The sequence below is a fragment of the Anomaloglossus baeobatrachus genome, chromosome 8 (genome assembly GCF_048569485.1).
Source record: "Anomaloglossus baeobatrachus isolate aAnoBae1 chromosome 8, aAnoBae1.hap1, whole genome shotgun sequence".
Lineage (NCBI taxonomy): Eukaryota > Metazoa > Chordata > Amphibia > Anura > Aromobatidae > Anomaloglossus > Anomaloglossus baeobatrachus.
In genome coordinates, this window is record NC_134360.1 from 89949299 (window position 1) to 89963795 (window position 14497).

At 42.3% G+C, this 14497-nt stretch overlaps 1 protein-coding gene across 2 annotated transcripts in view; it reads right to left on the bottom strand.

Moving 5' to 3' along the window:
• The window catches only part of LOC142249913 (cytochrome P450 2D17-like), a 173230-nt gene that overhangs the window by 136115 nt on the left and 22618 nt on the right, over positions 1–14497 (bottom strand). For both annotated transcript variants that reach the window (XM_075321890.1, XM_075321891.1), the window contains exon 2: positions 1970–2141. In XM_075321890.1, coding sequence (XP_075178005.1) covers positions 1970–2141 — 172 coding nt within the window. The remainder of the gene's footprint in view (positions 1–1969; positions 2142–14497) is intronic.

Genomic DNA, 14497 nt, shown 5'->3' on the forward strand with positions numbered 1-14497 from the left:
GTCAGGGCTCCAACTCTGACACCTGTCAGCTTCTCCTCCTCACTCCTCTCCTCCTCACTCCTCTCTTCAACTCCTCTACTACTCAACACATCTACTGTTTTCCCGCCCTGGGCGCTCCAGACCCCTAGGTGGGCATTTCCTTTCCGCCTGGTCCCGCCCACTGGTGTGTCTATCCTTCCTTAAGGGGGTGACTAGGGTTTCAGGTCGGCTGTTTTAACCCTGTGTGGGAGCGGTGTCATGCGGGGGCCTACTCTGTGTGACTACCTGGTTTTGCCAGGGCGTCACATAAGTGGCATTTTTGGGGCTTCACAGCAACATCAGTAATGGCTCTTGTTGACAGTAGTAATCCACAAAGCACATACATATTTATCGAACTATAAAAAGCACATTTTTGGCCCAAATTTGGTAGGAAAGTGTCTTATAGTTCTAAATATAGCAGGCTAGCTGTGGGGGGGCAGTGGCCGTGGTGGAGCAGGGTCACAGGAGGCAGCGGCAGGGTCGCCACTGCAGAAAGCCAGAGACTGGGGAGATCACATGTGTTCGCCATTAAAGAAAAAGAATATTCAATGCTCATCATGCCCTTAATCTTGCCCACCTTTCAGCACAGAGGTCAGCGATAGTAAATGACTGTGAAGTATTTACTATCACTGACACCGGCGCCAAGAGGTGGGCAGGATTATGGGTATGGGAAGCAGTGAATATTCATTTTGGATTAGCCGGCAGCTGAAGTAGGCGCATGACTGGAGGCGCATGGCAGTGACATCATGCGCTGCCCGCCGCTTACATGCCAAAGTCAGTTGCCGGCATCAGAAGAAGACGCCGAGCTCCATGGGAGTAGAGGGAAGGTGAGTATAAAGCCTGCTTTACACCTTTCAATTTCGCATACGATATCGTATGCGATGTGACCCGCCCCCATCGTATGTGCGGCACGTTAAATTTTTTGACCGTGCCGCACAATTGATTAAAAGCTGTCACACGAACTTACCCGTCCACACGACGTCGCTGTGGGCGGCGAACATCCACTTCCTAGAGTGGGAGGGACGTTTGGCGTCACAGCGACGTCACGCGGCAGCCGGCCAATAGAAGCGGAGGGGCGGAGATGAGCGGGACGTAAACAACCCGCCCACCTCCTTCCTTCCGCATTGTCGGCAGGAGCCGCGGACGGAGGTAAGCTGTCGTTCAATGTTCCCGGGGTGTCACACACTGCGATGTGTGCTGCCTCGGGAACATTGCACAACTGCACGTTCAATTTTTGAGAAATGAACGACGTGCATGCGATGAACGGATTTTCGTTCAATCGCAATTGCACGGAGGTTTTACACTCTACAATCATACTTACGATGCCGGATGTGCGTCACTTATGACGTGACCCCGCCGACACATCGTAAGATTTATTGTAGCGTGTAAAGCGCCCTTTAGTGTTTTATTTTTATATATATGTTAACAATACGGCATAACAGGAGGCATACACTATATACCAGGATGAGCCCATGATGGGGGCTATTTATACCAGGATGGGCGACATATATACCAAGATGGGGAACCTAAATACCAGGATGGGGAACATGTATACCAGGATCAGGCTCATATACACCAGGTTTGGAGATATATACCAGAATGAGCCTAGGATTAAGGACATATATTACAGAATGTGCCACATACATACCAGGATGGGGGAAGTATACACCAGGAAAGGGTCCAGGATGGGTGACATTAGTACAGTACAGAATTGGGGGACTTTACCCTCATAACATTGTTAGTAGATCCCCCCATTAAAAATGTTTCATGAAAACATTTTTTTGCTTCAAATTTTTTTTCCTATTTTCCTCCTCTAAAAGCTGTATGCCTCTTATGGTCTGATCAGTATCTTAAAACCCGAAAAATGAGGTAACTACTGTCATGTAGCACAACCAGGTATTTCTTTCAAGCTTTGTTTGTAACGGGTAAATATTTTTTATAAAGATTTTACCTTTGGTTTCTCCAGCACATCCCAGTTTTTCATAAGTAGGAAATCGGGGACGATCTGCTATATCTTCGGACCTGTTGATCAGAGCTTCCTTATTCACTTTAAATCCATTGAGTACCACCATTTTTGTCCAGAAGAACTGCACACTAAATATATTCCCAAACTGTTTTCCCAGCTGTTAAAAATAAATAAAATATGTATTTTTGAAGGAAGCAACTAATGTTTTTTAAAAAAATATTGTATTGATGCAGAATGTGGAAATTTCAATAATGTTATATTACTGAGTGCATCTCAATAAATTAGAACATCATCAAAAAGTACATTTATTTTAGTACTTTAGTACAAAAAGGGCAATGCATATATTATATATAGTCATTATAAACACAGCGATCTATTTCAAGTGTTTATTTCTGTTAATGTTGATTATGGCTTACAGCCAATGAAATCCCAAAAGTCATTATCTCAGAAAATTAGAATAATTACCACAAAACACCTGCAAAGGCTTTCTAAGAGTTTATAATGGTCCTTTATTCTAGTTCAGTAGGCTACACAATCATGGGGAAGACTGCTGACTTGACAGATTTCCAGAAGGCAGTCATTGGCACCACTCCATAAGGAGGGTAAGCCACAAAAGTTCATTGCTAAAGAAGCTGGCTGTTCACAGAGTGCTGTATCCAAGAATATTAATGTAAAGTTGAGTTGAAGGAAAAAGTGTGATAGAAAAAGGTACACAAGCAACTGGGATAACTGCAGCCTTGATAGAACTGTTAAGAAAAGGCCATTCAAAAATTTGGGGGAGATTCACAAGGAGTGGACTGCTGCAGGAGTCAGTGCTTCAAGAGCCACCACACACAGACGTATCCAGGACATGGGCTACAACTGTCGCATTCCTTGTGTTAAGCCACTGATGACCATAGACAATGCCAACAGCGTCTTAACTAGGCCAAGGAGAAAAAGAAGTGGACTGTTGCTCAATGGTACAAGGTGATGTTGATGAGGAGGGGGGGGATTTGGGGGTGATGCAATTCAAGTATGCGTCTGCATCAAATCATGAGTCAAATGTCATGTCAGGCATGCATGCTATATTAAACTACACAGACCAGAGATGACCAAGGGTCTGAGTAGAAAAGATAACTGCTTTAATCACGGAAGTTCAAATACATTTATAGAAGTCAGTTGGATAGGAAACAAGAACACGACACTCCCTCTAATGGGTAAACAGTAAAAAGAGCTTATTCTGAGCTACAGTGCCTTGCGGAATTATATGACCCCCTTGAATTTTTCAACGTTTTCACACATTTCAGGCTTCAAACATAAAGATAAAAATTTTAATGTTATGGTGAAGAATCTACAACAAGTGGGACACAATTGTGAAGTTGAATGAAATGTATTGCGTATTTTAAACTTTTGTAAAAAAGAATAAACTGAAAATTGGGGTGTGCAATATTATTCGTCCCCTTTACTTTCAGTGCAGCAAACTCACTACAGAAGTTCATTGAGGATCCCTGAATGATCCAATGTTGTCCTAAATGACTGATGATGATAAATATAAGCCACCTATGTGTAATCAAGTCTCCGTATAAATGCACCTGCTCTGTAATAGTCTCAGTGTTCTGTTTAAGGCTAGCGCCACACATCCGTGCCTCCGGTACGTGTTTGGCATTTTTTACACGTACCGGAGACACGTGCTTATGTTGACACAGTCATTTTAATATAAATAGCCTCACGTCAGTGTTTTGGCACGGAGCGTGTGTCCGTCCCGTGCCTACATTTGACCGTGCCGAAAAAGCGCTGACATGTCCGTTTTCCCCCGGCATAACGTCCTCACGGATCCATTACATCCTATGGGTCCGTGTTTACACGTACGTGATACGGATGGCCTCCGTATGCTATCCGTGTGGTCCGTGTCCGTGTTTTAAATTTGAAGATTGTTACAATTTCAAATACTTTCAGGTGGCGTAGCTAACATATTTTTTTTGCACAAAACTTACTTTGCATTTGCAGAAGGAGTGAGCAAGCAAGCAGTTGTATTTCTGTGTAGTGAAAGACCTATTTTGAGCACAATTTCAGCTTCCAAATATAATAATGGCTCCACGGGTGGACACGGAGAAACTGATATCAGCTGTCGAGACTCACCCACCATTATGGGATACACGTGTTGATGGTTACCATGACAGACTGACAGTTGACCGGCATTGGCTTCAAGTTGCTGAGGAAGTGTACCCCAATAATGCATGGGATAGATGTTCGCCTTCAAAGCGTGCTAAATATGGTAAGATTTTATATTATTTTTATCTTTTTTTTTTTAAATATATTTTTTTTTTAATAATTTAAAACTGTGAATGTTTTGTTATTGTAATGTTGTTTTTAATTTAAATTAACTTTATGAAGAATTGTTATATGTATTAATCTATTTATTGAGTTAATGTTAAATTTAAAAAAAGGTTACCTAACATTTCAAAAGTACAATAATTCAAAGTAAACTTTAATTTGTAATATGATTATTAATTCTTCATGAAGTTAATTAATTAACAGATCAAACTGTGATGTGAATTTCAATTCCATGTTTTATGAGTCTAATTTTTGTTTACCAATTTCGAATCATGTTTTTTTTTTTTTTTTTTTTTCATAATAACATTTCAATATCATGACCTAAAATAATAAAATAATATTTCTCATTTTTTTTCCATAAATTATATTGTTAATAACAAAACATACCTTTTTAATATCTATATCACAATTACTTCAAAGTTATTTTCAGAGAAATATTATTTTGTTATGTGTGAATGTATCAAAATGTTTTTAAGTGAACAATATATAAAATACTTAATTTTCCTCTAATGTATTTTTCCACCTTTATTTTTTTAAATTGTATATTAGATTTAGCAAACATTATTATCATTAATGTGTGCAGAATTATGCAGAATGTTGCAAGTGACATATTTTGTTATATTTAACAGTTGACTCGGTCAAAAGACGTTGGCGTTCAGCACGTGATCAGTACCGAAGGGAGTACAACCCTATACCATCCTCATCCAGCCAAGGCCGCAAACGCAGATATGTTTATTATGAACAAATAAGCTTCCTAGCACCCATCTTAGAAGTAACACAGTAAGTATTTTTATTTAAAATGTTTATTTTAGTCCATAAAAATTTTTTTCATAATAATACCTTTTTTTGCAGAAGTTATTTTTAAAAATATAAATGTTAAGATTGTAATATGTTATCTAATTGATTATAGAACGGAGGATAATCTCGACGATTCTGATGAACAACCAACAGCTGGTCCCTCTGCTACAGCCACCTCAGCATCAGAACAAGAACCTGGCAGAGAAGACAGTGAAAATCAAGAGATTCAACAAGATGCAGCAGCAGCAACTGAATCACATGAGGGTGGGACTGAGAGTGCACAAACCAACACCCAAGGCTCATCAACACAACAAACAACAACACCAGCAACACAATCAACACAAACAAATGTACTTCCACGTTTTGCACCCCAACCTCTCCGTGCAAGAAGAATTCGCAGACCTGAGGAAATGAGATCCTTACCGGAAATAATTGACACACGCATTATTCACATAATGAACACTTTAATTCCCGAAACAGATGCCGAGCGTTTTTGTCGGTCTTTATCTACTAGCTTAACCAAAATTGCATCCGATAGGCAGGAACGTGTACGTGCTGCTATGCTTACCCTACTTTCAGCTAGTCAGGCAGAACAGGAACCAGTGAGAGTTTATGAGGCCATAGAAAATTGGCGTACCATTATGCAACAACATACAGTCCCAAACACAACAGACAATCAAAATACCATTTCAACACAAACAACAATGGCAACAGTAAATGTCACTAATCCAGTATTACAACAATCTGGTCAACCTTCTATTGCTTCAAGTACGGTATTCCCAACACCAATTAGACAAGGGTATGTTGCAACCAATACTGGCGCCTTAAGCACTGTACAAAGTGCTACCTCACAGCAACCCATAAACTATATGAATTTACAACCCACTCCAAGTACTAGTTACTTTACTCAACCCACAAATATTGGTGGTTTACCTAACATGTTTCCTGGTTCAACATACCCACAATCATTCATGATGCCTCATTATCCAATCTCAACTATGTTACCTACACCACACTTACAAACATCAGTCAACTATCCTCAAGGTCAACAACATACACACACACAATACCCACTTACCCATGTAGACCCACAGTTGTACTCAACAACAGGCAATGTGTTGGCCCAAACCAGCATGCAACAGACTGTTCCACACACTACTGTAGTTAGTAATAGGAATGTTGTTCAGCAAACAACTGCTTCCATTTCTGAAAATACTATTTCTGAGGCCACACAAAACAACATACTCAGCAACACTCAGGTTACTTCCCTAGAAGATCTTGTAGACTTATGATACACATTTTTGGTAATCTTTACATTCAACAAACAAATATGATGATTGTGACCCAAAAAAAAAAAAGGGATTGCCAAAAATGTTTAAAATCTGAGTCTTCCAAAAAAAAAAAAAGGCATGTGTGATTATATTTTGGGCCGGATGACATATATGTTTTATGCCATGGATAAGTTTATTTTTTTATGAACACATTTGTACCCAACAAATTTGATGGCTACATGAGTTCATATATTCTCAAAAACAAGTTTCAAATTATTATGTCTATGTAAATGTCCAACATGAGACCAACATAATTGTTTGACAATTTTCAAACATTGCAAGCAATGCAAAAATTTAGGCAAGTGTAATATTTTAAGTAAAGTATCTTAAAAATTTGTAAAGAAAACAAAAAAAATGTTACCTTTGTAAAAGTTTCGAGAAGATGAGCAAGATTTTCATTTTTTATTGGTAAAATAAAAAAAACCATCATTACTTTATGGAATAATAGGCATATTCTTAATAAAAAAAATATGTTTTGAAATTAAAGAATCTGTTTCTTTTTTATATTTATATCTAATATTGCATTTTTTCAATAGACGATTAACATTATTAATTTTGTAAGTTTCAACAAACAAAAAATCAGGATACTAACACAGAAATGTACAAACACATACATACAACATTCAGAAATCCATGTTGTTAACAGAAATGTCAGTTGGTGATTAACGCATTTTCACTTTAAGACAAGTAAGCTTTTAGCTCTTAGATTGTTTAAACTAATTAAACATTTTCATCTAAGTGATAATAATACATTTTAACAAAAATATACCCAAAAAATGTTAACAAACATCAATATTATTATTAGCATCAAAACAATTAAAGTAATCAGTAAATAATTTTCTAATTTGTAAGCCAGATGTCACGGAATTATGAGACATAGGTTCACCTGTTGGATTAGCAACATGGTTTATCTGAGATTCATCATCAACATAAGTTCCTCCATCATGTATCCGACAGAAATTGTGAAGCACTATGGTAGCCTTGATGACAGATTTGACAGAGTTTGGCTGCAACTGAATAGTTGTGTGATAAATGCGCCATTTGTTAGCTAAAATACCAAATGCACACTCCACATAACGTCTTGCTTTAGTTAGCCGATTATTAAAGTACTGTTTCCTGTCATCAATTGATCTCCTTGGATATGGTCGCATAACATGTTTGGATAATGCAAATCCTGCATCTGCCACCATCACATATGGTGCCAACGGTCCAGATGTACCAGGTAGGGCAACTGGGGGTGGGATCAATAATGAATTTTCTTGCAGGCGTTGGGCTAATCTTGATGAACGGAAAAAACGGGCATCTGAGGCACTACCATAGGCCCCAATGTCAGCATAAATAAAACGGTATTCTGTGTCAACCAATGCCAAAATAACAACCGAAAAAAACTTATGAAAATTGAAATAACGTGAACCAGAGTTTGGTGGTTTTTTAACTCTGAAATGCTTGCCATCCAAAGCTCCTATGCAGTTAGGAAAGTCCACAGAGTCCTTGAAGCCCTTAGAGATTTTCAACCAATCTTCTCTGTTTGGCTGAGGCATCATTTGGTCTTTTAAATGTTGCCATATCATGTCGCATGTGTGACGTACTATAACGGCAATGGTTGATCTCCCCAACAAAAAAATCAAAATGTAAAGCACTAAAAGATTGACCAGTCGCCAAGAATCTATGAACACAAGACAAACAATGATTTTCAATTAGCAATATGTTTTTTTTTAGAAAACCAAACAAACCAAAACACAAACATTGATTAAAAACTGAGATTAGATCAAGAAATATCAATTACACATTTCAATGTGAAACATAACACATTTAAAAAAGAATAAAAAAAAATAAAATACCTCAGAGTCACCAAAAATCTCTCCTCAGGGGAAATGGAAAGCCGCATCCAAGTGTCCTGATGTTGCAAATGAGGTCGTAAAATATTTAGTAAGTAATCAAAACTCTCAACTGACAAACGGCAGTATGAAAAAAACCTATCTGGGAAATTCCGTAACTCAAAAAATAAAGTATGGAAATGACCATGCATAGGCCGCATCATGATTAGTGGATGCACCCACAATCTGTTTCTTCTTACATTATCATATTGCAACATGTGCCGTCTAACGCCAAAACGACGAGATATAATCCAACATAAAAACACTAAGGCCTCCGTGGATAATGGCATTGCGAAAAATTTGTCACAACACATAGGTGCTCCAAGGCAGAATACAAGCAGGAAACAGTTTATAGGTAACTTATATTTATGTCCTAATCACATACACCTATGTGTCATTTAATTCCAAATGATCACCATTATCTCAATGTGTGAAACATGTTAAACACGCACAAAAAAACGGACTGCACACGGAACACACACTGACGTATGTCACGCACAGGAAAACGCACACACGTACACACGTATGACACACGATATGCATACGGACACTACACGGAGGGGAAAAACGGACAGAAAATACGGAACACGGACACAAAAAACGGACTACAGCACACGTACGTTTTTTAAACGTGAGTGTGGCAGAAGCCTAAAGCACAGAGAGCATCATGAAGACCAAGGAACACAACAGGCAGGTCCGTGATACTGTTGTGGAGAGGTTTAAAGCTGGATTTGGTTACAAAAAGATTTCCAAAACTTTAAACATCCCAAGAAGCACTGTGCAAGCGATCATATTGAAATAGGAGTATCATACCACTGCAAATCTACCAAGACGCAGCCGCCCCTCAAAAATTGCATCTCAAACAAGGCGAAGACTGATCAGAGATGCAGCCAAGAGGCCCATGATCACTCTGAATGAACTGCAGAGATCTACAGCTGAGGTGGGAGAGTCTATTCATGGGACAACAATCAGTCGTACACTGCACAAATCTGGCCTTTATGGAAGAGTGGCAAGAAGAAAGACATTTCTCAAAGATATGACTCGCCCACCCCAGGGCCTTAGGTGACTCGGTGTCGGGCCGGACTAGTCCGGGGTAGTCAGCGGTGGCGGGGCCCGATTCCGTGACCCTGGTGGAGTCAGTTAATGTGGCGGTATTGGGGGTAATGGTAGTGTTAAAGTTTATATAAGATTCGTGACGCCACCTGTGGTAATTTGCAGCTATGGAGCCACAGCTGCTGGAAGGGACCTCCGGGGCTGATGCTATGGCAGCTAAGGTGTTTCTTGCTCTCCACAGGTAGAGCGGGTACCCCGGGGCAACCTTTGGTGCTTGGTAAAGTCTACGGTGTTAGTGGACGAGGTGCAGGGCCGACAGGGCAGTGGAAAGGAACAGACACAGACAGTAATTTCCTTTTACCTTCTCCTTTACTTGTCCAACCAGTGAAGTCCAGGGAGCCTGTTACAGGTGGTAATGGCGATCCAGTGGCCTGGAAGCAGTTGGGGGTCTCACACTGGCCAGGTGAGTAATGAGGCCTGCTCCCTACGCTCTGTATGTGTAAACGGGGTCCCACTGTTTCAATATACTGAGACCCGTTCTGCTGGTCTCTGAGGTAATTTGTTACCTCTCCCGTATGGCGGGCTGCGTGGACTGTCAAAGGTGCCGTTCTTTCTATCTAGGCTCCTAGCCCTGGCTTTGCAGCTGCACCTCCGGGTGCGGGGTGGACAGAGACCTGCAGTCCTCTTGTCCTCCAGATGCGACCACCGGTACTCGAGTACTCGAGTGGCCCTGAACTCCGATATTCAATTTCTTTAGCTATGATTTTGGAGTGAGCTGGCTGCACTCTACTCCCAATGTTCTCCTCCTTTTTGCCTCTCTGTGGATGTGTTTTTCTGGGCCGAGCAATCTGGCTCCCAGCTCACAGACCACACTACTCGAGTCCTTGTCTCTCTGAACTCTCCTCACAGACTAACTAATTCTTCCCCCAGGTCAGGGCTTAAGGAAGGCTCCCTGGAACTCCAGGTTTAGAGCTCCCTCTGCTGACCTGGGAGAGAAACTGTGTTGAATGATGGTACTTACTGGCCAATGGATTTCCCCAGCTACCTCCAGGCTCAGCATTAACCCTTTTGAGGAGGGCAACACTGCTGTTTCAACCAGACCGCTGGGGCGCCACACTCCACCTTAGTTAAAATCAGTACTCCCGGACTGAGGAAACATAAACAAACATATAACTTTTCATCCCTTTTGAGAGGCACTTTTCTTAAACGTTACAAACTTAAATGACATTACTACAGTTCCTTTGAGTCCAGTGTGGCTCCCTGCCAGGTATCCATTACACTGCTCTAGATGTAGGTAACAGTCAATGGGGGACCCGCCGCGAGAAAACCCCCAACGTAGGCTCTGGGTGTGCGTCAGAGCATTGATGCCCCGATTCTATGCACGCCGGACGGGTTTTTCTTCTGGGGTATTTGAGCACAATAGGTGCTAACTGTATACAATTAAAGTTTTGATCACCCCTAGTCCAGTGACCCAGTTGTCCATAAATGTAATCACCTAAAACAAAAGCATTATAGACAGACATTTCAAATAACTATTTACTCCCTAATAGGTACTTTTCTTTTTAATCTCTATACCTTGGAGGGGGCTGTCCCTGGGTGCTAAATTGGGATCTACGTAGTACTTGTGTTGATCCTCTACTACTTGGGGTGTCTACTACCTCAGTGTTGCTGGTAGGCCTAACTCTGATAGGTATGCGTGATTGTTACCTACGGGGTCTTAGATTCACCAAGGGTATGAAAGATTCACCACTGACAGGGGGTTGATTCTCCTGTTCCACTGCTGTTGTGATATCTGGTGTTGGGACCGACAGTTCTTCAGGTGGATCTGGAACTTCTGCTGTTTCTGGTACGATCACTTGCGGGAATGTCAATACTGGCACCACTATAGCTTGATTTATTTGGGTACATGTTTTGGAGAATTTTCCAAGTACTGTTTGGATCATTTCTTCTTCTTTTTCTTGAAGTTGGGGACTTTCTTGAACTTCTTCTTTGGTCTTACACTGTTCAGGGCATACTTTCAGACGATCTCTGGAACCTGCTTGATATGTTTTGCCTCCATCTTTACTTATGAGACACACTTTGCTATTGTCAAATTTTGAGGGAATAATTGTGTAGGGCTCATTTTCCCACTGGTCATCTAATTTGTGCATTCTCCGCTTTTTCTTGAGGATCTGTTCTCCAGGTGCTAAGGGAGTTGCTGGGGCTGTTTGATTGTAGTTCTTTTCTTGTCTGGTTCTTGCTTGGGACAGGCTCTTTTCTACACATGCTTGAACCTTGCGGTACTGTTGTTGTCGCTCTGTATTCCAATCTTCTTTCTGTTGGATTGCTTCAGGTGACAAAGTTCCCATGTCGAAGTCTACAGGTAACTTGCCAGGTCTTGCTCGCATCAAGTAAGCGGGGCTGCAGTTGGTGGAGTTTACTGGGATATGGTTGTACAAGTCCACCAGATCTGGTAACTCCTCTGGCCATTGGTTTCTTTCTTCTAGAGGCAGAGTCTTGAGCAAGTCAATAACCACAGGATTCATTATCTAACACAGTTCATTGGTTTGAGGGTGGTACGGTGTTCTTATTTTCTTACAGCCGTACATGTGACAGAATTCTTGGAACACTTCTGCTTCGAATGCAGGGCCTTGATCAGTCAGTACCCTTTCAGGATAACCGTGGGGTCGACAAAAGTATGCTTGAAATGCCCTAGCTGCGGTTTTGGCTGTTTGGTCTTTCACAGGCACTACTACCAGGAAACGAGGGTAACGGTCCACAATGGTGAGAGCATAGACATAGCCTGACCGGCTTGGTGTTAATTTCACGTGGTCCATGGCCACCAACTGAAGGGGCTGCTTTGTGATGATTAGCTGCAGGGGAGACCTCTGGTTAGTATCATCTTTCCGCCTCATGTTACACGGACCACATTCTCGGCACCACTGCTCGATTGCCTTTCTCATGCCAACCCAGTAGAACCGATCGTGGAGTAGGATCTCCAACTTCTTCCACCCGAAATGTCCTGCTCCATCGTGGTAGGCTTCTAAGACCATAGGGGCATCCCTCTGTGGAACCACTATTTGCTAGATGAGTTCATTGGTTCGCCAGTTAACATATCTTTTGCATAACTTGCCCTTGTATAGAAAGTCGTCCCCTCTCCTTCCACAGCTGTTGGGCTTCTTGTGGAGCATCTGGACCAAGATGGGGGTCAGCTTGCACCAGCTTTTCTTTGACTAATCGGACTGCCGGGTCACTGTTCTGTGTCTCCTCTTATCTATGGTGAGGCAATGGGTTTAAAGTGACCCCTTGTTGGCTCGAGCGCTTCTCTTTTAGAGCATGCCCGCACTGGGAGACACCCTGTTGGTGGAAAGCTGGTAACGCTATCTCTTCCAGTTCATCCAGGTCTTCTCCAACTTCGAGTAAATGAGGCATTCTGGACAGCGCATCAGCATTGTTATTCTTTCGGCCAGCTTTGTACTTGATGGTAAAGTCAAAGTTGGACAGCCGAGCCATCCATGGCTGTTCCAGCGCACCTAGCTTGGCTGTTGCCAGGTGGGTCAATCAACGGATTGTTATCCGTGAAGATGGTAAACTTGGCCGACGCCAGATAGTGCTTGAAGCATTCAGTCACTGCCCAGACAATGGCAAGGAACTCCAGCTTAAAGGAACTGTAGTTTTCTGGATTCCTTTCTGTGGGACGAAGCTTTCTACTGGCGTAAGCTATCACTTTCTCTCTTCCTCCCTGTACTTGGGACAGAACTGCTCCCAATCCCACGTTGCTGGTATCTGTGTACAGTACAAACGGCTGGCCATAGTCAGGGTAGGCCATGATTTCTTCTCCTGTGAGGGCTATCTTCAACCGAACAAAGGATGCTTCTACTTGGCTGTTCCATTCGAATGGAGGACTCTGCTTCTTAGCCTTCTTCGACTGACCCACTAGGAGATCTTGAAGGGGTGCTGCTATTTTTGTGAAACCGTTAATGAAGCTTCGGTAGTAGCCCACCAGTCCAAGGAACTGCCACACCTCCTTAATCGTGGTGGGTCTTGGCCAGTCCTTGATTACTGTGACCTTCTCTGGATCAGGTGCCACACCTTCTGCGCTGACTACATGACCCAGGTACTGTACCTTTGGCTTCAAGAGGTGACATTTTGACGGCTTTATCTTCAGGCCATACCCAGACAAAGACTCAAACACTTCAACCAGGTGCTTCAGGTGGTCTTCATAGGTCTTTGAGTAGACTATGACGTCATCCAGGCACAATAGCACGGTTTCAAAGTTGTAATGTCCCAAGCAACACTCCATCAATCTTTGAAATGTTCCTGGTGCGTTGCAGAGCCCGAAAGGCATACAGTTAAACTCGCAGAGGCCCATTGCTGTTGTGAATGCAGTCTTCTCCTTGTCCGCCTCTGCCACGGGAACCTGCCAATACCCACTGGTGAGATCCAAGGTGGAGAAATAATTAGCTGATTTTAAGGCTGCTAACGACTCCTCTATTCTGGGTACTGGATAAGCATCTTTATGTGTAATGCGGTTAATCTGCCTGTAATCAACGCACATTCTCATTGTGCCATCTTTTTTTTTATTTACGAGCACTAGTGGAGCTGCCCAGGGGCTACAACTATCTCTGATCACCCCAGCCTCCTTCATTTTCCGTAACATTTCTTTGGCACGCTGATATTGAGCCGGGGGTGCAGGGCGGTATCTCTCTTTAATGGGATGATGTTTACCAGAGGGGATTTGATGTTGAACCCCTTTTACCTGCCCAAAGTCTAGAGGGTGTTTGCTGAAAACCCGCTCATATTCTTGTACCACCCGATAAACCCCATGCTTCTGGTGTGAAGGGGTGGAGTCGGTGCCCACATGCAATTTTTGACACCAGTCCTCCAGCTGTCCCTTGGATCCGTTGTCTTCCGCCTGGTCAGACGGGATCAAGGGTTCCACTGTCCTTATGGCATTATTACTGACAGTGTACAGCTTAGCTACAGTGGCGTACCGGGGCAATTTGGCTTCCTCCTCCCCACAATTCAGGACACGGACGGGTACTCTCCCCTTGCGGACGTCTGCTACCCCTCTGGCTATCAGGACTGCAGGCCTGCTGTCTGAATACACTGGTTCTACCAAGGCCTGGTAATCTTGACCCTTGAGGCCTATTGCTGCCCAA